General features: G+C 36.9%; 1 protein-coding gene and 2 long non-coding RNA genes across 3 annotated transcripts; all 3 read right to left on the bottom strand.

Annotated features, from left to right (window-relative positions):
- Positions 1–884: 884 nt before the first annotated feature.
- On the bottom strand, positions 885–3,408 carry LOC143849620 (uncharacterized). Its single transcript, XR_013235732.1, has 3 exons — positions 3,284–3,408; positions 1,085–1,154; positions 885–994 (listed from the first exon to the last, which is right to left on the bottom strand). It is a non-coding gene; the product is annotated as an uncharacterized LOC143849620 (long non-coding RNA).
- A 722-nt stretch (positions 3,409–4,130) lies between these two features.
- Positions 4,131–10,601, bottom strand: LOC143850955 (uncharacterized). Its single transcript, XR_013236137.1, has 3 exons — positions 10,411–10,601; positions 4,606–4,684; positions 4,131–4,373 (listed from the first exon to the last, which is right to left on the bottom strand). It is a non-coding gene; the product is annotated as an uncharacterized LOC143850955 (long non-coding RNA).
- A 10,343-nt stretch (positions 10,602–20,944) lies between these two features.
- LOC143850226 (protein FAR1-RELATED SEQUENCE 5-like) lies at positions 20,945–22,951 on the bottom strand. The gene is made up of 2 exons (XM_077359491.1): positions 21,223–22,951; positions 20,945–20,949 (listed from the first exon to the last, which is right to left on the bottom strand). The coding sequence occupies exons 1-2, from the start codon at positions 22,949–22,951 to the stop codon at positions 20,945–20,947; spliced, it is 1,734 nt and encodes a 577-aa protein (XP_077215606.1).
- Positions 22,952–23,250: the final 299 nt, after the last annotated feature.

Below are 23,250 nucleotides of genomic sequence, written 5' to 3'. Positions count from 1 at the left end.
CAAAACAAAGCTTTGAAATTCCTCCATTCCAACCAAAAATAACAAGTAAGGAAGCCTTCTTGCAAAACCCCAAGTCGCCCAAACCCAAATCCATTTCATAAAAAACTAATCTAACAAGGAAATAAAAGGGGTTTTATATGTGTTAGCCCTAATACAAGGAAAATAATATATTATAGCGAGCTCTTATAGAATTTTCTAAGAGCAGGGAAGCGAGAAATGAAGCAATGCTCCTTTGTCCACAACTGAAATCTCTATACATGTTTACCCTTAAGATAGATAGATTGGTTAGAGGGCTATTTACTCATTTGTTAATGAGGAACTTCTCTAGGAATGTCTTAAAGATGAAGCTAGACAAGGTCTTGCTTAGGAATTTATATCATCCTTGGAGCTTTCCAAATGAATCATCATCCGAGCAATTTAAATTAATCAAATCATCATACCTTGATGATAAGAGAAACTATTTGTATAATATTTTTTAAGTTTACCATGACATATTTCCATCTATTCATAATTAACTTGCGACTTCAATATCTTTCATTGTTAAATAATAAAAAGCAACTTAAACAAAAAGAGCTAAATATACTTTTTTCTCCAAGTTTCTTTATAACCAATAACAAGATAATTAAAAACACCTTAAACAAAAAGAGCTAAATATACTTTTTCTCCAAGTTTCTTTATAACCAATAACAAGATAATTAAAAACACCTTAAACAAAAACAACAAAATATTCTTTCTCCAAGTTTCTTTATGACCAAAACAAGTATGTCCAACTAAGAATACCAAGTGGAAACATGGGTCATATCACTCCTAAAACTTCCAATGCAAAAAGTTCTTCTAAACATGTGGATAATAGTCAAAGAAAAGAAAGGACTGCAAATAGCTAACTCTCTTTGCTCCTCAAACATGAACGATCTTGTCAAATCTTGCAGCACCTTTAATACATCATTGAAGTTCTCCTTTCCATTACAGCCTCAATCATACACCTTGAAGATCACTGAATGACATACATAATTAGAATGGTTAGTATTAACACGAACAAGATACAACAATGCATAAATACCATATCTGTGATCAAAAGACTAACATGCAAACCCACTTGTCCATTAGCTCCTCAAACAAAGAATTGTCGAGCAGCTGTGTAGTGTCGAATGCACCTGTATCAGAGAGAAACTCTTAAAAAATCATTAACAAAAAATAAAGATTTTTTTTACATACCCAAATAAACTTGTTTTCCAGAAATCGTGTAAGAACAATGATTGGTGGTGGGCAGTAGAACCTTTCACCGATTGATTGGCAGAAGACGAAAGCAAAGAGTGAAGGGCTTTGTTGGTCGGCAAAGAAAAGAAAAAGTAGTAAAAAAGGTCCCGTTTGGATGAAGAGGATTTTGATTTGGATTTCTCACATTTGCAGCACTTTTTGTGCTGTGATTTGGATCCGGATAAAATCCTTTGATTTCCAAATCAGCGATGACAGTGAAAAAAATCAGATTTCCAAATATGCTGTGGAAATAAGTAATTGGAAATCCACAGATCTGACAGTTTCCTTCACACTCTTTGCTCCTAAACCCCTCTCTTCCAGTAGGAAGTACCCCCTTCCCTCTCTATCTCCCTCAACATGAGCTGGCGGATCTATTTACTTTGGATCTATTCATTTTGTATTCAAAACTCAATTCCAAATCCAAATACAAAATATTAGGTATCCAAACGGGCCCTTAATGTTTTCTCTATTTACAAATGATGATGTGCACGTAAATTGATTCCCACACACTTGAATTGTGGGAGGTGATATTCCCATACACTTGAATTGATCCAATAATGGCACTAACAGCAAATTTAAAAAGCGTAAAAAAGGTAGTAGATGGTGGAATAGCCCTTCTAAAAATCATAAATGTACATAAATTCTAGTATTTTTCAAAAATACAGTGGCGCCAACACCATAGATCATCTCCATCAGATAATCCTAACCCTCCGATCTATAGAGGTTTCCATAATGTGCAGTCCCATTACGCTAATAGATCAAATAAAGATCAAATAACCAGTCAACATTCCTAAGCTTCAAAGCACACGCCATTAGACCAAATAAACCAAGCCAACATTGCTTCAACTCAAAACCCATAACCCAATATATCAATTGGGTATGTTCTCCACAGGGTAGCCAGCATGAATTTATTTTATCTTAGAAAAGACCCCCTATCATGTGTTCTTGGATAAAAATAGTAGCCGAACAAAATTAGTAAACAAATTTCAGGACAAATTTTGTGCAAGTAGACCCAGGTTTGAAATTATGCCAATAGATCAAATAAACCAGTCCAACATTCGTAAGCTTTGAAGCTAATCACCCCATAAGACCAGATAAACCAAGCCAAACTTGCTCAATCACAAAACTCATATCCCAATCGATCAAATTGGGTCTCTTCTCTACACGGTAGCAAGCATGAATTTTTTTTCTCCTTGACAAGAATCGCTATCCTTTGTTCTTGGATAAAATATTAGCAGAGCAAAATTAGTGATAGACAAGATAATTTCAGGAAAAAATTGTGCCGGAAGGATATCCAATCAAAGGAACAATTTATGGAAGGATTTACATAACATTCCCAATAAAAAAAGAAACAATACTCATACCAGCTTCTAAGAGCAGAAACTATTCAAAAATATAAATTTATTAAAACTCACTTTGATTGTAATAAACAATAGTAAAAATAAAATAAAAATCGAGACAACAATAGAGAAGGAATAAGGAAAAAATGATAGTGAAGCTTTGTTGCCAGAACATAAATAAAAATATCAATGTCATGAGATAATATGGAAACAACATAATGAAATGACATTTACCACAAGATCTCCAATCAATTTTGACATGATTAGAAAAAAAGGAATGCATTTGCATTTAAAGAAGAGGAAACACTATCAAATTTCTTCCTCACGGTGTCATTGAATTTGTAAAACTGACCAAAATAACCATGAATTCCCAAATGAAGAAGAAAATTATCAAATGCCCGAATTTAGTGGGATTGATGAGATTATCTCTCTCATTTAAGGAAAAAAAAAGGATCATTCATTCCTTACATTTTTGTTCAGAAAATTAAACCCTAAATCTGGGCGGTAGGAATAGAGACATTGTCGATGCTAAAATGCTATAGGAAAGGGGCAAGTGTAATTAGCACCAAAGAGGAGATCAAGATGAAACCCATTCACAAGAAGAAAAAAGTAAAAGAAGGAGAGACAAAATAGAATAAGGAATTTGAAGAGAAGAACGAAAAAAAGCCGTTGAAATCGAGAGAGACCTTTAACGTGAGCTACAACCACCGACTCCTCTCTTGTTCGCTGCTGCTGCAATGTGATGGGCTGACCAGAGAGAGAGAGAGAGAGAGAGAGAAATTTTCCAAATAGGGTTTTGAAAGAATGGGCGGCTAAAATTAAAGGATGCGTATTTAGGCATATACGACATCTGCTCTGTTTTCGGGAGACAGATGGCTGCATTTTTGAATGACGAAAATACCCCTCAGTGATGGGACATAATGGAAAGATTTTAGAACACAAGGGCGAGGAATTAAGTGAAAGGAAGGGGCCCTATCGTTGGTATCAACGTCAAAAGTATGTATTCTTTCTTTGACACGTGAAAGGAGATAGACGACATCTGCGTTGCTCCGTAGAAATGCCATGATGACGAAAATGCCCTGTAGATATGGGACGCAGTAGGAAAATATACAAATGGAAGGGCAAGGAATTTTCGTGAAAGATGGTTGACAAAATTTCGGGTGTTTAGGCTTTTAGAATAGTAAGGATTTGTAGAGTGGAGAGCTTTTCATCTGTATATCCTCTCGCTTGTTCTTCTGCTTCTAGGAGATTTAAGTTAAATTTTGATGGCTCAAACTTAGGAAGTGCAAAGCCTCCATCCAAAAAAATTGTACAAGCCAAGGCCATAGAGCAAAATGTAGAACTCTCCATGTAAGGACAGAAATTGGTAGCACACATTTAAAATGCAAAACTCTCTCATCCACATTTAATCGACAAGGAATGCAAAACTTAAGAGCTGCACCAAATGACTAAGGAGTGGAGATTAAAATTGGTTTGGCTATTACATTGTGTATTAAATGAAGAGACCACCAGTTACATATTCTTCACCTGTTACATATAACATTCTTCTTCACAAAACCACCAGTTACATTACAACATTGTTCTTCACATAGGCCCATAACAAACATTGTTCTTCACAGACATCAAATTAAGGACGTGGAAAATGCTACCAAAACTCCCACGGCTACCATACATGTCTACAAGGTCTGTTCCTATGGTGCACCCATTCCTCTCCCTCCTAGGCCCCAAATATGGATGACAGTCTTCGTTCACCAATTTTCTTGCTCTTCTACTGACCTGCATCCAATGCATGAGTAAAATTCATCAAAAGAATAATTGTGAATCTGCAAATATTTGAAGAAGAATTTATACCAATGTGAATATGTTCAAGTGATACCAAGTGACTGATCAAATGATAAAAAAGAAAAAGAAGACACCAAGTGACTATTCAAATGATAAATAAATAAATAAAAGATGACACCAATTATGTGAGATAAAGCCAATGTAAATGATGATTGTCAACACTTACTTAGTCTACTTCAACCGAGATCCTCTTCCTCGTCCTCGCCAACTCTATTTCCTTCCTCTTCAACCTCCGTTGTAGGCATCTATATGAGAAACATATTATAAATCTTGCACATTGAAAAAATTCATTCCAAACTCATTGAGATATATATACTAAGCAGAATAAAAACCTTGGGTATGTTTTTGCACGTGGTCACATAATGGCTTTTTCCTCCACATTTTTTACACGTCCTTTGCTGCTTGGGTTGAGATTGAGAGGCCTCTACTGGAGATTTAAACATTGTAGCATTTTTCGGCCGACCCTTGGTTTTCACATCTCGAGGGTCGTGAATACATATCTCGGGTGTTTCGTTAGGATAGTTGGGCTGTACTTGACTGCCACTGCTTTCCAAGATAGTTGGACTGCTTTTCTTGCCTTTCTTTGCTTGGTCGCATTCCGCCAACCACACATTTAAGTCTTCTTCCGTCTTCTTCAAAATACTCTTCTTTCTCGGGTGTTCATCTAGTACTTTTTGAACCCTTGATGTAATACACAATCTCTCAAATGGAGTTACTTCGTCACTATCTCCTATGCTTGTAGATGCCAAACCATTCACTTGATATCTCGTCCCAATTGTCCACCTATTTAAGAGATATTGCTCCGGAATAGAACCTAAATGCTCATATCCATTATGCGAAGTATGTGTCTGCATAGAATCCCTATGGTCTCAAACATCGCACACTCACATGTAGCATTAAGACCTTCAGATACATCATATATAACCTTGTAACTCTTCCACTCCTCCTCATTACACATTCTTACTCTTCGCACTCCATGTCCTCTCAACAATCAATACTCGCTAGAAATTCAAGTTGGAACAAGTAAAATTTTTTCCTAGTATAATACTTTGCAGCATCTGCTTCCAATGTGCTCTTTGTCTTCAATACTGCATGTGATGATTTAGTCCTCCAATCCTCTTCAACTTCCTTTCTCCGCCGATCTACAAGTGCCTTCTCATATTGTACCACAAATTCTTGTAAAGTGGTACTTTGGTTAACAAATCCATCGAATAAAGCATTAATACTTTCACTACGTGCACTTGAAGTCATTCCAGTTGTGAATGTGTCTCTGAAATAAGCAGGAACCCAGTGGATTCGTAAATCCCACATCTTACATAACCAATGTTTTTCATCTAAATTATATTTCTCCACCAAAGCTCCCCATTCCTTCTCACTGTCGGCTTTATGTTTCCTATAAAACGAATGGTTGTATTCCTTATAAAACAGACTAGTTTTATCTCGCATGGCTGGAACATGCTCAACTAGATGCCCACTAATATGCCAAGAGCAAAAGTGATGGCGTGTATTTGGAAAAACACGCCTAATTGCATTTCTCATCGCCCCATTCTGTGGACCCCGATCCCGAGGAAGGAGGAGAGGATACGAGATCCCTGTCAATCCTCTAAGATCTCCACACGTGAAGGAGAGCTCTACTAATGAACTCTCGAAAGAGTGCCCCTCACAGCATGAGTGGTGATGTAAAATGAGATACCTCTTGATTTAGGGACGAGCCCAGAATCGAGACGTACCTAAAATAACTCAGAGTCGCCATCCAAGGAAGTGGGCCTTGGATCTTATACTATACTCTGTCGCAACGGATAACTAGAGATACAAAAGTCCGTGCTTGATGATGAATGGGGAAGGTGTTAGGCGCCCCCAATTCTTCTGAGTGTAAACACCTGGTCTCTTATGCCATTTATTTATTAATTTTGAAGAATTTTGAGCGAAAATCATGTGAAATGGGAACGGATATCCCCGAGATAACGTTTACCTAAGCATGTATGTCCCGTGGATGGAAATAACAAACACACACAAAATAAATGAAAGAAGTGTCACCTAAGCATAGTTAGGTTATAAGTGGCATGCCTAATTGGTGTCTAAGTTCTGGTGGGCAAACGCATGCATACTGGATCTAAAGGTATAAGGTCTGTACATGAAAATAAGAAAACATAACAAAACACATAACACGACTCGACATCACACATGATACAACATGACAAACCGTAGACTATAATGAGAAATTTGACTCGGACCAGGATGGTCATCCCGGCTGCTCTACGTTTCCCGGCCTCAGGAAGAATAAGAGTCAACGTAGTTCGGTGGCCTATTCTAAGCTACGATGCCTACCCTTCTAGAACCGCTATCATAGACTCGATCAACTAGACTCGACTCGACTAGTTTTTAAAGCTTCTTGTGCTATTGCTTAAGTTCAAGTGAATTGTAATTTTTAGGACTCCCTATATGCCCTAACTAAAGCAAGTTTTTAGCCTTAAACTAATGCAAGTGAGCCCTACATCCTATGTGTAACTAGGCTGTATGTCTTAAGAAAAATAATGGGCTAACTAAGTGCATCTTAGTCTAGCCATCGGTTTGACTAAATGTCTAACCAACCACGACTCGAGGCCTCCTAACTCTAGGAACACTCACACGACAAGACACACAAAGCATCAACATAACCAGGACAGACTCCTAACTCTAAGACACCCCAAACTTCTAAGATAGACTCCTAACTCTCGGGGAAGATCTTTTTGGAAAGGTTTTGAAGAATTTTTGTATTTTAGAAAGTTTGAAATGATTTGTTTTTGAAGGTTTGAAATGTTTATTTTTGAAGGTTTGATTGGACTTGGGATATGGATCCCAAGTTGCCTACCTACCTCGTGGAAGAGGATCAAACCAACGTAGTTTGAAAACAGACTCTCCTAACTACTCTCCTAGTGACTCGATGACTTTTCAGATGATTTGGATTTTTCAGATGTTTTGAAATTTTTGAATATTTTTAAGTTTTCATGTTTTCAAGTGTTTTTGTTGTTTTCACTCAAGATGACAGATTCCTATCATTATAAGGGTAGGACAACCCGCAAAGGTTGGACAGAATCCTATACTTTGCGGGGGAGACAGAATCCTGACTCTATAAGGGTTGGACAGAATCCTATGCCTTGGAAGAATTGGACAGAATCACATGACTTGATGAAAGGTTGGACAGAATCCTAGCTCCCTATGATGATTGGACAGACTCCTGAAACTGAAGGACTGACTCCTAACACTAAAGGACAGACTCCTATCTAGAGAAAAGACTTTCTGGCTAAGGACAAACTCCTATGCTAGTAACTCTAAGAGGGGCGCTAATGAGACATGACATGTCTCATAAAACAAGAGGATAACTAGGGCCAATGAGACAAAGCTTGTCTCCTATGGGAGAAACAACTAACTCTAATGAGACACTGAATGTCTCGTATGAAGGGCTCCAAGTAACCTTATCATTGCCCTTGTAATGATAGATAGAATATGGGTATAGGCAACTAACAGACCAAGTTGGTCTTCTAATAAGGATGTGCTAATAATGAGACTTGGGTAGTCTCCTATGAGTTGCTCACTAGTGAGACAAAGCCTGTCTCTCAAGGGTACAACTTGGTTCGTTATGAGACACAGCTTGTCCCCTAAGAGGGGGCTCTAGATGACTCTTTCATTGCCCGTGCAATGAATAGGAGGACCTTATATTTTAAGGGATACACATCTAAAAGACTGGGCAAGTCTTTTAAATAAAAGAGGGGAGTGCTCCTCGGACTAAGCAAGTCCCCTAGTGATGGGCTTGGGCTAACGCCTTCATCGCCCTTAAAAAAAAGGGCTATCTAATACACTTGGGCTTTTGAATGGTGGAATGAATAGGGAAATGATATCATCATAATCATATTTCAGCATTAGCACTAACCGAGCTTGACATTTGGTGTTTAAAGAGCAGTCAAAAAGTTCAAACAAATCCTATGGAAAGCCTTAGTAAGCTTCATAAAGGGAAAGATACTAACTGAAATTGTGCATGTAAATCAAACATGGTTATGAAAATGACAGGGTATATGTCAATTCAACCATTCATAAAGGAACAAAACATCACATAAATAAGAAGCAATAACCACAGACATATAAGAGTAGTTGGGTAGTCCAAACGGTCATGCAACTCTAATACCAATAACCAAATGTAACCATTCCAGTATATTAGTCAAAATTTACCCACTCCCAACCGGATCTTGAAAACAATAGAGCTAAAGCTACATAATATGGAAACTCACAATAGTAATTGCCATGAGCTCTTCATGAATTTTTTTTAACAGTACACAACCCAAAATTTGGGATCTTGACAAATCTCAAAACCACCAAATAACATAGTGCAAATCCCAATGAAAATCCTTCAATATAATGTCTTACCAACTCAAAATTGCAACACTTCTATTTGCTAAGATCATAAAAGTGATATCTATAGGTGTAGGTTCTTAAGTAAAACCATTTCCATGAACAAATTACTAGGTGAAAGCCCTGCTTAAAATTACCCTTCTAATTTCAAAACAAAGGATAGCTGAGTCTTATTATTACTGATGTTTCTCAAGTTAAAAACACTACAGGGCTGCTCCTACTAAAGAATTCTTACACAAACTTTTGAAAAAGAAACTTAAGACCGAAATATGTTTTGTCCAAACATTATATCCATCACTTAACAAAGTGAACCACAACAGATTCAAATAAAAAATCTATCTTCTTATGTACGTTCCAAGGCTAGAGTAAAAGAAAACATTACGTCTATTTCACTGTTTTGTACAAAAGCCCCTGCAACACCTAATTACTAAGTCAAAATTCATAACCTGCAAGATATACTTCTGAAACACACATGTACATTAATTAACACGCAAACATTTGAACATGGGATCCCGTAGAAATAAAAACTAACTGACCAATCCATCATAATAAAATAACCATCAGCAGCTATCCTCTAAATTTACTATAAGAATAATCAAAGCTTTTGAGATTATGTGATGTTGGAACAAATGACCAGATAAAAAAAAATGATAGGATCATAAACACTTTGAGTATATACAAGCTTGAGACACGAGGCTATGACTTGGTAGAGTATACAAAAATTCGTTATCTATTTGTATTCAAAGACTGCTAGTAAGGCATTACAGCTCTAAAATATCTTGTAGGCCCATTAAGTATAACACCCTAAATCACAGATTTTATCCAAACATAATAATGCTGACACCATTTTCCACAAGAAACTAGACCCATGCCCACTAGCTTTATTACAAAGGGTTATGCTAATGTTATCATAATTTTCTAACAAAGACAGAGCACTATAAAATCAACATGAACTATCAAAAAGTTGAAATTAAGACAAAATTTATTTGAATCTTTCTTTTTTCCTGTTAAAGATAAAGTTTGTAAAAAAATACTTGAGGCCTAAACACTCGCTTATCAATGTAATTAACACAACAAAAATTCAAAGAAAAGAATCGTTTGACTACACATTCAAAGATTTAGGGTGAAACATAACAGGGAGATACATTCTATAGCTGAAAGCATTATTCCTAAACAAAGAAAAACTGGTATATATATAAAAAAATCTACCGGTAAGCTATGGAAATAAAAGGGCAGAACTGATATATATTTCTTAATCACCAGAAAATCAAAGAAAGCTAAGGAACGCCTCATCACATCAGACACATTACCATGGAGCAATACATTTCAAAGTCAATCCCCTAGAGTCAGGGAGGTAATCTTAAAGATACAGATCTATCAAAAATTAGGTAAAGAAAATCTTTGTGATGTAGTTATATAAAGTTCTAAATAGAAAAAAATTCGTGGGAAAAAAAAATACACAGTGAATACCTCCATGCTTTCTAAGAAAATTCCAACTCTCTTCTCAACACAAATGAATAATTCGAGACAAGATCAATAGCGCAAAGATAGACAAAAAAATAAAAAAATAAACAAGAGATCATACCTTCAAATTGAGAGCAGGAAATGAATACCTCTTTACAAGATGTGAATCTCCTCTTCAACTTTCTAAGCTTCCTTTACAAACCTCTCTTTTATCTCTACAACTCGTAATTGAAAAACATCTTAATTCCCTTCTCCATCAACTCTACTGCTTATCTCTCAGCTCTCCCTATCTCTTTTTTGTATCTCATCTCAGATTTTTCTTAAAAAAAAAATCATGTAGGGAATGCATCAGATCTTGGAAATGGAGGTTGTACTTGCCGGATTTCAAGAAGGTTTGGACGGATTCCGACAAAATTGCCGAAATCAATTGAGATGGTGGTCGTGAATGAGGAAAATGAAGATGGAGCTCGAACTCCCTTTATCTCCTCTGCAATTTTTCTAGGGTTTTCTCTCTTGTGCTAGGGTACATAGACAAAACAGAGCCGGAGAAAAGACAAAGAAGAGGTTTAGGGTTTCAACTTAGGGTTTCTTGAAGTAAAATAGGGCTTCGGTGGAAGAACACCTCACATTTAAGGTATAACAGCAAGCTCTAAGGTTAGAGGTAAGTAGAAGAGTAAGATAACAAGTTGAAATAGACCGGCCAGTGCTCCGGCGAGGTCACCGGGGAAGATGATCGGAAGAAAGGGAAAAGGAACCCTAGCTTTCTTTCTTTATCTCTTTTTTCTCTGAAATCAGATCTGTAAAAAAAAAAAAAAGATCCCCCCAAATCCCAGCCGATTTCTCATTTTATAGGTGAAAATGAGGCTGAAATTAACAACCCTTAAGCTTGGTAATTGCACCCCCTCATGCAGAAAATAATGTATTTTCACTCTCCTATTCTATCTCTCTGTTCCGATTCTTCCTTCTTCTTCTTTTTTCTTCAACTGAATCACTTGAATCTTACTTTGTACCAGCTGAAGCTTGATCAAAGTTTGGCCGAAAAATGATCGGAGCAAGCCGGAGAAGAAGGGGAATATAAGCTGGGGTTTCGTTTCTCTCTCTCTCTCTCTCTCTACCTCTCTCTGCTAGGGTTTGCTATAAGCCCTAAAATTAGAAAAAATGAAGCCAAAGTATCTTATTTATAGAGATTTTAGCTAATTTTCAAGCCCATTAAGTTTCCCAGGCACCCCTCTGCAAAACATTTTACATTTGTGTTGAATGGGCAAAGGTGATCCACAAGAAAAGAATTTAATGAAATTTAAGGGACAAATTCGCCCCTTTAAGTTACCCAGAAACAACCCTCTGCTATAAATTATTCTAACCAGACAACCCCTTAGATTGGATAAATCACTCCCCTTCTGCTACACTATATACACTATCTTTCGAATTGCGCTCGTTTGCTAGGCAAATCCTGACGGATTTTGATAAAATTTTGTGGAGACCTATGGGGGACCCTAACCTACCCTGGGGTGAAATTTGGGGTTCTAGGTTTTATTAGAACTTGGCTACTTAGGGTTCGGTCAAAATGGGGTGTCTACAAATGCTCCTCTTTGGCAGAGTGTGCTTGTCACACGAATGCCAAAGCTGAACAGACAACACATTTTGGCTTACCCGAAATGAAACAGATGAAATTTTGAATTTTATGTTTTGAAATGATATTCACAAAGGTAAACTAGCAAAAAGCTCAAAAACAAAACAAAATTTTGGGTTTTTAGGTTTTGAAACGGTATTCACAAGGGTAAAATAGATTTTAGTTTTAAAATTTTACATTCAACATGACTTATGATTAATTTGGTGAAACGATGGACACATAACTCGGCATTCAAAACATATTGGTGAGACAGTCTCCCACCAAACATATAACTTGGGTAACACATCGGTCACACAGGTATTCTTGACTCCCCACTTGGATGGCGGTACACTGTGGAACGACGGATCATGACTTGGCCTTTCATTACTAACAACAAAATAACTAGATAAAGTTGCGGTCCAGCTTTTCACCAAATTAGACAAAAAAGAACAACAGTTGAATGGAAATTTTGATCAAGGGTCCATGGCGATAAGCCACGAAGAGCCTTGCAGAGAACATTTTTTTTTAGGATATTGTATATCGAGAGTCCACGGCAACAAGCCATGAAGAGCCAAGCCATAATCTGGGGTCCGTGGTAATAAGCCGCGAAGAGCCCAACAAGCAAGAATGGAGGGTCGATGGTGGTAAGCCACGAAGAGCCTCGCGGAAAAAACACATTTTTTTAGGAAATTGTATATCGAGGGTCCATAGTAATAAGCTACGAAGAGCCAAGAAGTAATCGAGGGTCCACCGCAACAAGCCGTGAAGAGCCACATGACGAATCTAGGGTCCATGGCAATAAGCCATGAAGAGCCTAGCACTACATTTGGGGTCCGTGATAATAAGCCACGAAGAGCCCAACAAGAATAACAAGTAATGGAGATGAATGAAATGAGCATGGATAGTGGGTCCATGATATACACTAAAGGACATATCACGAAGAGCCACTCAGGAAGCAGGGGTCCATGATGTGCCTGCCTGGCAAACCATGAAGAGCCAAGAATGAATAAGGATAATGGATCCATAATACAGCCTCAAGGACCGATCATGAAGAGCCACTAGGGGAGCAAGGGTCCATGGTGTACCCAAATGGTAAACCATGAAGAGCCAAGAATGGACAAGGATAGCAGGCCCATGATACAGCCTAAAAGATAGATCAAGAAGAACCACTCAAGAAGCAAGGGTCCATAGTGTACCTGAATGGTAGACCACGAAGAGCCTTGAATGAATAAGGATAGTAGGTCCATGATGCAACCCAAAAGACAAGGATAGTAGGTCCATGATGCAACCCAAAAGACAGATCATGAAGAGCCACTCAAGGGGCAAGAGTCCACAGTGTACCTGAATGGTAGACCATGAAGAGCCTTGAATGAATAAGGGTAGTGGGTCCGTGATATAGCCTAAAAGACAGATCATGAACAGCCACATAGGAATGCAAGGGTCCATGGTGTACGTAACTGGAAAACCACAAAGAGCCCTGGGGGTGTTGAAAATTGATTGATTTTGAATGATTATTCTGAGATTAAATGTCTCTTGCCGAGAAGATTGGGGAGTACGAGTTCCTTGCTGAGGATCAGACTCAAATAACTTGATGGGTTTTTCTGGGTATTGACCCTTTCAACAGGTGAAAAAGCATTCTGCTGGGGTTTGAAGATTGCGGGAGCAAATTCTAGACTCCACTGAGAAAATTAATTTTCTTTCAAAGTTAACACTTCTAGAGAGTGGACTCATTTGAGGAGTTTAGAGATTTGGCTCAAAATATGCTCGTATCTCTCTTATCTCAACTTGTTGTAAACATTGGCATTGATTGCCTTTGTGTGTTTGATATCTTTTATGACGTAAGTCATAAAAGATGCCCCTAGTGTATTGTACTTCCATGATAAGAGTCTCAAGGAAAGCAGAGCCGAGGTTGGTAGGGGAATTTAGATTTGCATGGGTTCTTTCTTCAGAATAAAGATCAGATAATAACTGAGCACAAAAATTTCTCCTTTCATTGACCATTGCTTGATACTTGACATCTCCATTATGTCTAAACAGGATATTTCTTGCCTTTCTCTGATACCTAAACCAGGATTTATTCCGAGGTTTTTTTTTCACTTCGGAAGGTATACACCCATTCGTTCAGTGCCAGACAACTTGGACCTTGAAGGAAAACGAATATGAACGAGAAACAGACTTCCAAGGACTCTATCAAAGAAGATATACATTATTCGAAGGACTCGACTCACTTTTGATTCACCCTTACATCTGATGTGTTATTTTTTATGGTAAGGCTAACCGCTTTGAGAGTAATCTCGAAAACCATGTCAAGAGGCTCTAATTTCCTCCATCAGGATTTCCGTCATGGTTATTACCCCCTTCGAATTGCTCAGTTTCGATGCCCCGTAGACACCCCATTTTGACGAAACCCCTATTCACTTTGTTTGAGCAAAACCTTACCAAATTACTGAATTAATACCCCAAATTTCATCCTAAGCTAGGTTAGGATCCCACCAAGGTCTCTGCAAAATTTCGTTGAAATTCGAGCTGAATTGCCTAGCGAACGAGCCGAGACATTGTGCATAGTTAAATACAGAAGGGGGTGAATTATCCTGGAAGAGGCCGACTCGGGATCAAATAGGACGCGACTGTCCGTGCGCATATTAATTTTTCCGCGCAACCGCACACCTTATCAAATAGTTGTGTCAATATGAGCACCCATTTTCTCCTATAAATAGCAACTTAACCTCTCATTTTTCATTTTAATGAGGGTTTTCTTAACCTAATCTAGAGAGAGCAAAATCCCCAAATCCCAAATCCCTAACCCTAACCTTTCTATTTCTTCTCCGATCAGATTTTGCCGGTAAACTTGACCCAAATCTGGCCAATTTTCACCGGCGGCGTTCTCTTTCTGTTGTTAGCTTTTGTAGTCGTTCTCCCTTTTACAACCTTAGATCTGTTATGTTTTTGTCTTAGAAACCCTAAATCTTTGATCCGAACCTCAAACCTCATTCCAAGAGCAAACTGGAATCTTAAAACCTGAAATCAAAGTTGTAATACGGAGGTTCTGTGATTTCAAAAGCTTAGAAATTGTAGATCTTTCGATTCCCTCGGTGTTAAGCCCTAGATTCTAAAATGACCTCATCTTCTTGATTGAAATCCTAACTCGAGATAGAATTACGAATCTGCTTTGTTTCTGTAGATAAAACTATAGATCTTTCGTTTGCTTTCACGAAAAACCTTAGAATTGTCATTCTTCTCCTTCTGAAATCTTAGATTTACATCACATCCTCATAAAAAAAAAGAAGTTTCGGATTTGAGAAGGAAATTTCAGTTTTAAGACCTGAACTCAGGAGAATTTGTTGATGTTCGAGAGGAAGAAGAAGAAGAAGAAGAGCTTGATTAAAGGTTTTTATTCCTGAGGAGCGAAGGACAAGGTTTCATCGTTCAGGTAATGTTTTACAAATATAATTATTATGATTTTTTGAGTTTACAGGTGCTAATTTGAGTTTCATGCTATTTGTTTTGGATTTTTCATTATGGTCGTTCTTTCTAAATGAAATGTGCTGATATAATGAGATTTATTGTTCCAATATAGATTTGGTTTTATTGAAATATTTTCTTTGTCTATCCTGAATTGATAAAAATAAGATGATTTGCATAAACTTGAGTGAATACGGAGGTGTTATTTCAATTTAGGAATTCCTGTGTAGTGTTGGATATATGATTTCTATGCTTATTCCTTTGATGCTATATCCTGTGGAATACTTAGCTTGTGTAAATTCTCAATCAAAATATATTTGTGGTATCCAAACAATCCCTTGACTCTAAGAACTTTGGATTTGTTATTATGATTGCTTGGTTCAGAGAACACAATAGATCAGTTCAGTTCTATTCTCTTTTTGCATCAATTCTATGATCTAAAAGGCTTATGTTTGAATAGTAGATATACCTGTAATGACATACTCAAGTGTTTGCCTTGTTTTAGTAGTAGCCTTCATTTTGTTGTATAAGCATAGCAGTTGCCCATACTTTCTGTTTATCTTTTGGCCCTGAAGATAGAAATAGATATGCTTGTACTATTATCATTTTAGGGGAATGATACTACTGTTTTATGTCATGGTATGTCCCATTGACAAAGATTGTGATGGAGTGTGGATAATATCATAATGTAGATTTTTTTTCATATAGCAGCTCATTCAATTTGTAGTTCAGCCTGTGTTCTACATGTCACATAAAAATCAGCTCTTTTCTTCACAGGTCAGCACTGCATGTCACATAAAAATCAGCTATTTTCTTCACATTCAGCACTGCATGTCACAAAATTCAGCTCCTTTTGTCACAATTAACACTGCAAGTTGAAAAAAAAATTTCAATTTCCACTTCATAGTGGGCATTACAAGTTGCTAAAAATTGATTTTTCGCATCACTTGGGGTAGATTTCCATTTCTTAGTGTGGCATTACAGGTTGTCAAAGATCATTTTTTTTCGTCTCACTTACGGCACTACAAGCTGCCCAAAATCAGTTTTCCAACTCACATGACGCATCACAAGTTGCCAAAGATCAGTTTTTCACCTCACTTATGGCACTACAAGCTGCCCAAACTCAGTTTTCCCTTCACTGTTTACATCACAAGTTATATAAAGATCAGTTTTTCTCTTAAACCACTTGCATCAAGTATAATTCATGGTCTGTGAGTGTGTGAAATTTGGTCTATCCAGTTGTGGTCAGGTCTATCCTCTATGTGTTTATAAAAATTGACCCATCTAGTCCAACTTATGTCTTGAAAGTACATTTATGCATAGTTCAGTTCATTTTTTTAAGCACATCCCTTTACAGTCCAGCTCATATTTTTTTAGCACATCAATTGGTAGCCCAGTACATGTTTTATAAAGCACATATGCTTCCAGTTCAACTCATATTTTCATTCTCGTATGTTCGTAAAATCAGTTTATACTGCTATGGTGAGGTTTTTCTTTTGGTTAGACATTGTATATTTTTCCATTGTCAGTGAAATGATACCATTATAACTGTGTGGGATTTGTTACCTTCTCACATTCATTATAGGTGAGTTTAAGAATCATAAGTGTGGCGTATCTTGTAGCCCATCATGCCTTCATCCCTAATGTGGTTACTTTCATTTGCAACAGCCCATTCATAAGGTAGTTTTTATAACAGGTGTTAGAAATGCCTAAGACGAGGCACTTAGTTAAGAACATCAAAATTCACATAGTTTGATATAATAGTGATGTAATGGTCTGCTTGCACCATTGTGATGACAAATGCCTTGCTATGATACTGCCCTGGAATGTTACTTTATATTCATAGATATTGGTTTTCTTTAGTCATAGGAGTTTTTAGTAAATGATAGTTGAAAATGTAATTATATGTCTCCTCTTGTTCTAATTGTAGTACACACACTTGCTTGTGTCATGATAATTATGGACATATGTCTTTGTGTATTTCATTATCTGATCATATATGCTTTGTTGTACTTGAAATTTTTTTACATGATTAAATTTTCTTTAATTCTATTGCATTCTAATCCTCTTTACTGAACTCATTCTAGAAATTGTAAAGTTTTCTTTTGAATCGTAAAGTTCAGTTTGGACAAGCTCCAAGTAAGACTGCTGCCCCGTGCTGTTATGTTGTCTATTTGCCCTTTTGTTTAGGGATAGAATTCGTGTCTAGTCCAATATAATCAACTCTATATTCATTTCACAAACTAGCATGGAATTCTGTATTGAAAGTTCTCTGTTATTGCTGTGTTAGAGTCAACCTTAGAGAGATTTAAATATATCCAGGTTTTTTAGCTGCACGGGATATTTTTTAAATTCTATCATAGTTTTAACCAAAAGATTTTGACCTCTATCCAATTACAAGTTCCCATTTGTATTCCCTTCAAGTTGGCCAAACTTTCCTTTTGTGGCCTAATCCCCTCAATACTTCCAATCATGTTATTTGAGCATGGGATTTTGAACCCCATTATCTGGGGCTGATTATTACCATCTTTCATAAATCATTCTCTTTCTAGCAGGTTTGGGTAATCATTAAGGTGCTTTGGTTTGTGTCAGCATCTGGACTTTATTGTGAATTTGCCTTCATCTGTGAGATTGTCATCAGAGATTAGGATTATCCCCGTTACTCAATTTCGTTTATTAGTTTTGGGAAACTTCTTTTCATCGCTAAGGCGATGAAGGCGTTAGCCTAAGCCCATCATTTAGGGGACTTTCTAAGTCCCAGTGTATTTTTCCTTCTCTTTTAGGTGCTTTCCTAGTCTTTTAGATACTAGTTTTTCCCTCATTGCATGGGTAATGAAAGTCATCTAGAGCTCCATTTTTAGGAGACTACTTTAGTCTCATAGTGGTAGTTCCCAACTTTAGGAGACAAGCATTGTCTTATTTAGAGAGTTTACCCATATGAGGCATCCTTGGCCTCATTCATAGAATCCTCTCTAAGTTGTACCCCAACTTGTACCCACACTAGTTGGAGACTAACTTGGTTCGTTAGTTGCCTCGTCCCTACTTATCATTGCAAGGGCAAGGATAAGGATACTTGGAGCCCTCCATAGGAGACATACATTGTCTCATTAGTGGTAGATATATACCTTTAGGAGACTTGCTCAGTCTCATTTAGCATTCTTGTTTCCCCTTTCTTTTAGGAGACAAACTTTGTCTCATTTATCTTAGTTATCCTCTTCTTATCGGAAACAGGCTTTGTCTCGTTTGCTCTATTTGTTTTTACCCTTTTAGGAGACATGCCTTTTCTCATTAGCACTTCCTTTGTAGAACCTTTTAGAGTAAGATTTTTTTGCTTAGCTTGATTGCCTTTTCATCTTTTAGAGACTAACTCAGTCTTGTTAGAGTTTTATCTTTTTAGGATTTTCTTCATTTACCTTATCACACTAGTTTACTTGTTTGTGTGCCCTTACTATTTTTTGGACACTTGTTTACCTTTTTATTTATTTTTTCTTTTAGCCCTAGGGGTTTTACCTTACGGTGTTTGCACTCTTCCACGATTTGGATTATCGAGTGCGTTTTTCTCATTTGTTCTCTTTGGCTAAGGGTTGAATCGTTTCAAACATAAAAAACATTTCAATTTTGAATCACAAAAACATGGAAACATTTTAAAATCCAAAATCATCAGAAATTTGAAACTCAAAAACATTTGAAATTTAAAACACCAAAAACATTTGAAAAATTAAGAAATTTTAAGAGCGTATTATGAGTATTTGTTTTCGAACTACGTTGGCTTGATCATCTTCCACGAGGTACGTAGGCAGCTTGGGATTCTCGTCCCAAGTTCAGTTAAACCTTTCAAAATAATCATTTCAAACTTTATAAAGAAACCGTTTAAACCTTTCAAAAATGCAAAAATATTTCAAAGCTTTCTCGATAAACATTATTTTCAAAAAGATCTTCCTCTAGAGTTAGGAGTTTGTCTTAGATAGAGTGTTTTGGCTGTTGTGTGTTTGTGTTAGAGTTAGGAGTTTGTCCTAGCCAGGAACGCCTCCATCCGGTCAGTTGGCGATCCCCATCACCGACTGATGACTAGAGCAGGGTGCGTTAGATAGCCCATTATTTTCCTTAGGACATGCAGCCTAGTTACACATAGGATATATGAACCACCTGCATTAGCTTAAGGCTAACTTGCATTTAGATAGGGCCTATAGGGTGTCATAAAATCTAGAATCCACTTGAATTTAAATAATCGCTAAAGAAACTTTAAAAATCAGTCCGATCTTTTAGGTCGAGTCTAGGATAGAGGTCTAGATGTCTTAGGCTTCATAGTAACAGCATAGAGAAATGCCAAACCAGATCATGGACCAGACGTCTAGCCTCGCAAAAATAGTACCGTTGGGCAACGAGTCTTTAATTTTTTAAAGTGCAAAATTACCCTTTCGCCCTCCAACAGTCATACCTTGTTTGTGGCCATATATAGGCCATTTTGGACCTTCAAAAACAAGATTTTAACAATCAAATCTTTGATTCTTGAGCTAGAACTTTCAAATTTTCAACTCTCTTCAAACTTTTTCAAACTCTAAACTTGTGCATTCAATACACTTGAAGAGATCTCCTTAGGCTTTATTGTCTTTCATTTTTTGAGAGTTTGTGAGCCTTTATTGTTGTATTCAGAGCCCAATCAAGAGGCTAAGTGTTCATTCTTTGTTTCCTTCATCCATTGTAAAGAAGGTTTTATGCTTCAACCCTTTGAAAAGAAGAAGCTTGTTTGTAAGGGGTCATACGCTTCGGCCCTTAAGAAAGGAGAAACTTGTTGATTGTAATTGGCTCATTAATCCTGCCGTTTGAAGGAGGATCAAGATACTGGAATCCGCACACATACGTGGAGTGTGGATGTAGGACGTGCTCTGAACCACATAAATCTTTGTGTTCGTTGTCTCTTTCACTCTTCTCTCCTTTGTGCAATATTATTGGTAATATCTTTCCTTATTCTCTTATAAATTAACAAGGGCTAGTTGCACTTTCAATTTCTAGGGTTTAACTCACATTGCAAATTCAAATTTTTTGAATTAGACCCAATTCACCCCCTCTTGGTTTGCCTATTGGGATTTCACGTAGAAAAGTGTATATATATATATATATATATATATATATATATATATATATATATATATATATATATATAGGGAGCTGATATTTCCGCTCCCCTTTTAGACTAATCCGCTCCAAGTTACTTTTTCACCCTAGCAAATGATAAGAACACCCTTGTGGCATGTTCTGTTATCTTCACATGCCAAATTTGCCCATGATTGCTTTAAGCAGATGGTCAACGTCAAAAACCACAAAAACACGCTGATGCCAAATTTGCCCCTGTTATCTTAGCAATGACTGCATCAACCCGTTTTTGGTGTGGCATCCTATTAGAAAATCTAAAAGAGATCATTATTTCTTTTAGTACATGCCAAATATATTTTCATGCATCAACAAAAATAATATGTTTATTTATTTCTAGTAAAAGACAAAAAAAATCCAAGGAACGAAACTAATCTTAAAAGAACAACTCCCAGATCTCAACTAGCAGCCCATCCCAACTTCTTATCAATCTTTAGCCTGCAAGCATGACCAATAGTTACACATTATGGGGCAATCAAAAAATGAATTGGGGATCGTTGCTTCATTTCATTCAAATGCAAGATTGAAAAACTGAATAATTATTCTAACCTGCCAGAAAAGTTATGCTTTTACTCACTCTTATAAATGAACAAGGACTATGTATGTTCCATACCTGCAATAACAGATAAAATTTGAGACTACTTTTTTTTTTGGATTGGAAATATGAGCTACTTGAAGACAATGAGGATACCAAATTCTGTGCACACTTACTTGAAGACAATGCAGTGACTTTATATTGGCAAGTGCGACTGTTATGTCCAACGCCTTTGCATACACCACATTTTTTGTTCCTTTCAACAATCTCAAATGCCGAAGGATCACGTCTTGTAGAGCTATCGTCTTTTCTTTTCTGTGAACCCATTGGATGCCCTTTGTGAGGATGGACATTAGGTTCATGAATGAAGGGAAATGGAACATCAACAAGTTGAGCAATTTGGATTCGGGCATCTTCCTTTTGGACTAGAGGCATTTGTTGGTATTTTTCATGAAACTCCTTTAGTAGACAATCTATTTGTACACCTTCACTATCCAGTGCACCATCAATGTTAGTAAATGATCTTATGTCAATTCTCCACTGTTGGTGTATGTCATCAAGTTCCAATGTTCCATCTTTCTTAACCCTAATTTTGTGTGCACAAGGAAGACCCATTGTATTTGAAAAATGACCTCTGCATGTAGCCACTTGTGTGGCGGATGTGGCCAGCTCATATTGCTTAAAAATCTCTCGAAGTGCATGTATGGAAACATGAGTAACAAGTTCTTTAAATAATGGAATATGAAATTTATGTGGAATGCGAACTTTTTCACTACAAAGTCTTGCTTTGATTTCTTGAAATTGATTTTCTATTGCAAGACAAATTTTTCCTTTGACCTCACGAAAGTCGCCAGTCGAAACTTGAAGATATTTCTTGAGCATTGCATGTGCACCTTCTGCCCTTGATGTCACATGATTTCCAAAATGCATATATTTCTCGGTCCATGCGTATACAAATTTCTCTTTGAAAGGAAGCCAAGTATTTCTAAGATAGTTGAGAATGAATACCTTTTCTTTGTATTGGATTTCAAGAAGCTTCCAAGCCGTATCAAATGTTGATTCATCTAGAGACTTTATCAAATATGTCCAAGTTGATAAAAACATGTCCCACTCTTCTTTTTCTTCAAACTGAGACATACATTTTGAAAGAACATTCTTTTCAATATGCCATACACATAAAAGATGTGTAGTCCTTGGAAAAACAACTTGAATGGCATTCATCAAAGCTAAATCTCTGTCAGACACAATCACCAAAGGATGACCATCAACACCCAAAATTTTTCCAAATCTCTCCAATGCCCACACATAGTCCTCTTCCTCCTCTCTTTCCAGGAAAGCAAAACAAGAATAAAATGAAGTATTGAAACTCGTTACACCAACTATATCAAGTAATGGCATTTTATATCTATTTGTCTTATACGTGCAATCCATCAAAAAGACATAAGAATAGCTATCTGTCAAAGCAACCGATAACGGATGTGCAAAGAACAAATGAGTCAAATGACCACTCTTATTATGCTTAAAATCATATATGAAACCACCTTGACCAATATCTTCAAATAAAGCTTGAATAGGTGTACGACCCAATAAGCTCTCATTTCGTATTTTCGCCTTTGCATCATACAAAGTTCTAGCAATTGCTTGAAGATTTTGATTACTTTGCCGAAGTGAAGTAAGTATTTGTCGTGGTGGAATACCGGCTATTGTCATCTCTTTGATTTGCTCAATCTCTTCTTTAGAAAACCGGCGACAAGAGGGATGTCCTGACCTATCACTTGAAGATACATGATTATGCGAAATATTTTTAAGCACCACCCACCAAATTCCATCAACTCGCCTCTTTCCCCAAATTTCAAAAGGACAATTAATAAGCCGAGATGCCGTTGTTCTTTTCCCTCCACCCATTATTTTCCCTTGAGATACCGGTTTTCTACGTCAATACTTCCCTCCTCTATCACAACCAATAATGACATAACGATCTCTTTTAGATTTTCTAATACATGTTGCATATCCTTGAAGTAAGACCATGTCGCGAATATTAGCAATAAGTTCTTCGCGATTTGAGAAAGTTTTTGTTGATAAGGAAAACAATATGTTAGACTCAACATTGTTTGCTTGATTGTTTATCTCCACCTCTCCATCATCTACATCTGAAGGAATAGATGGATGATAGAGTTCTGCAATTTGTTCTAAGCTATTAGTGC

This window comes from Tasmannia lanceolata, unplaced genomic scaffold (assembly GCF_043159265.1).
Source record: "Tasmannia lanceolata isolate RefF3 unplaced genomic scaffold, GAP_Taslan_0.1 ptg000018l, whole genome shotgun sequence".
NCBI classification, from domain to species: domain Eukaryota; kingdom Viridiplantae; phylum Streptophyta; class Magnoliopsida; order Canellales; family Winteraceae; genus Tasmannia; species Tasmannia lanceolata.
The sequence above is the reverse complement of the archived record's forward strand: the minus strand, read 5'-3'. Positions and strand labels throughout refer to the sequence as shown.

What these genes read in the sequence shown, in the direction of transcription:
- LOC143850226 (XM_077359491.1), bottom strand. Translation starts at nt 22,951, where the DNA reads ATGGGTGGAGGGAAAAGAACAACGGCATCTCGGCTTATTAATTGTCCT.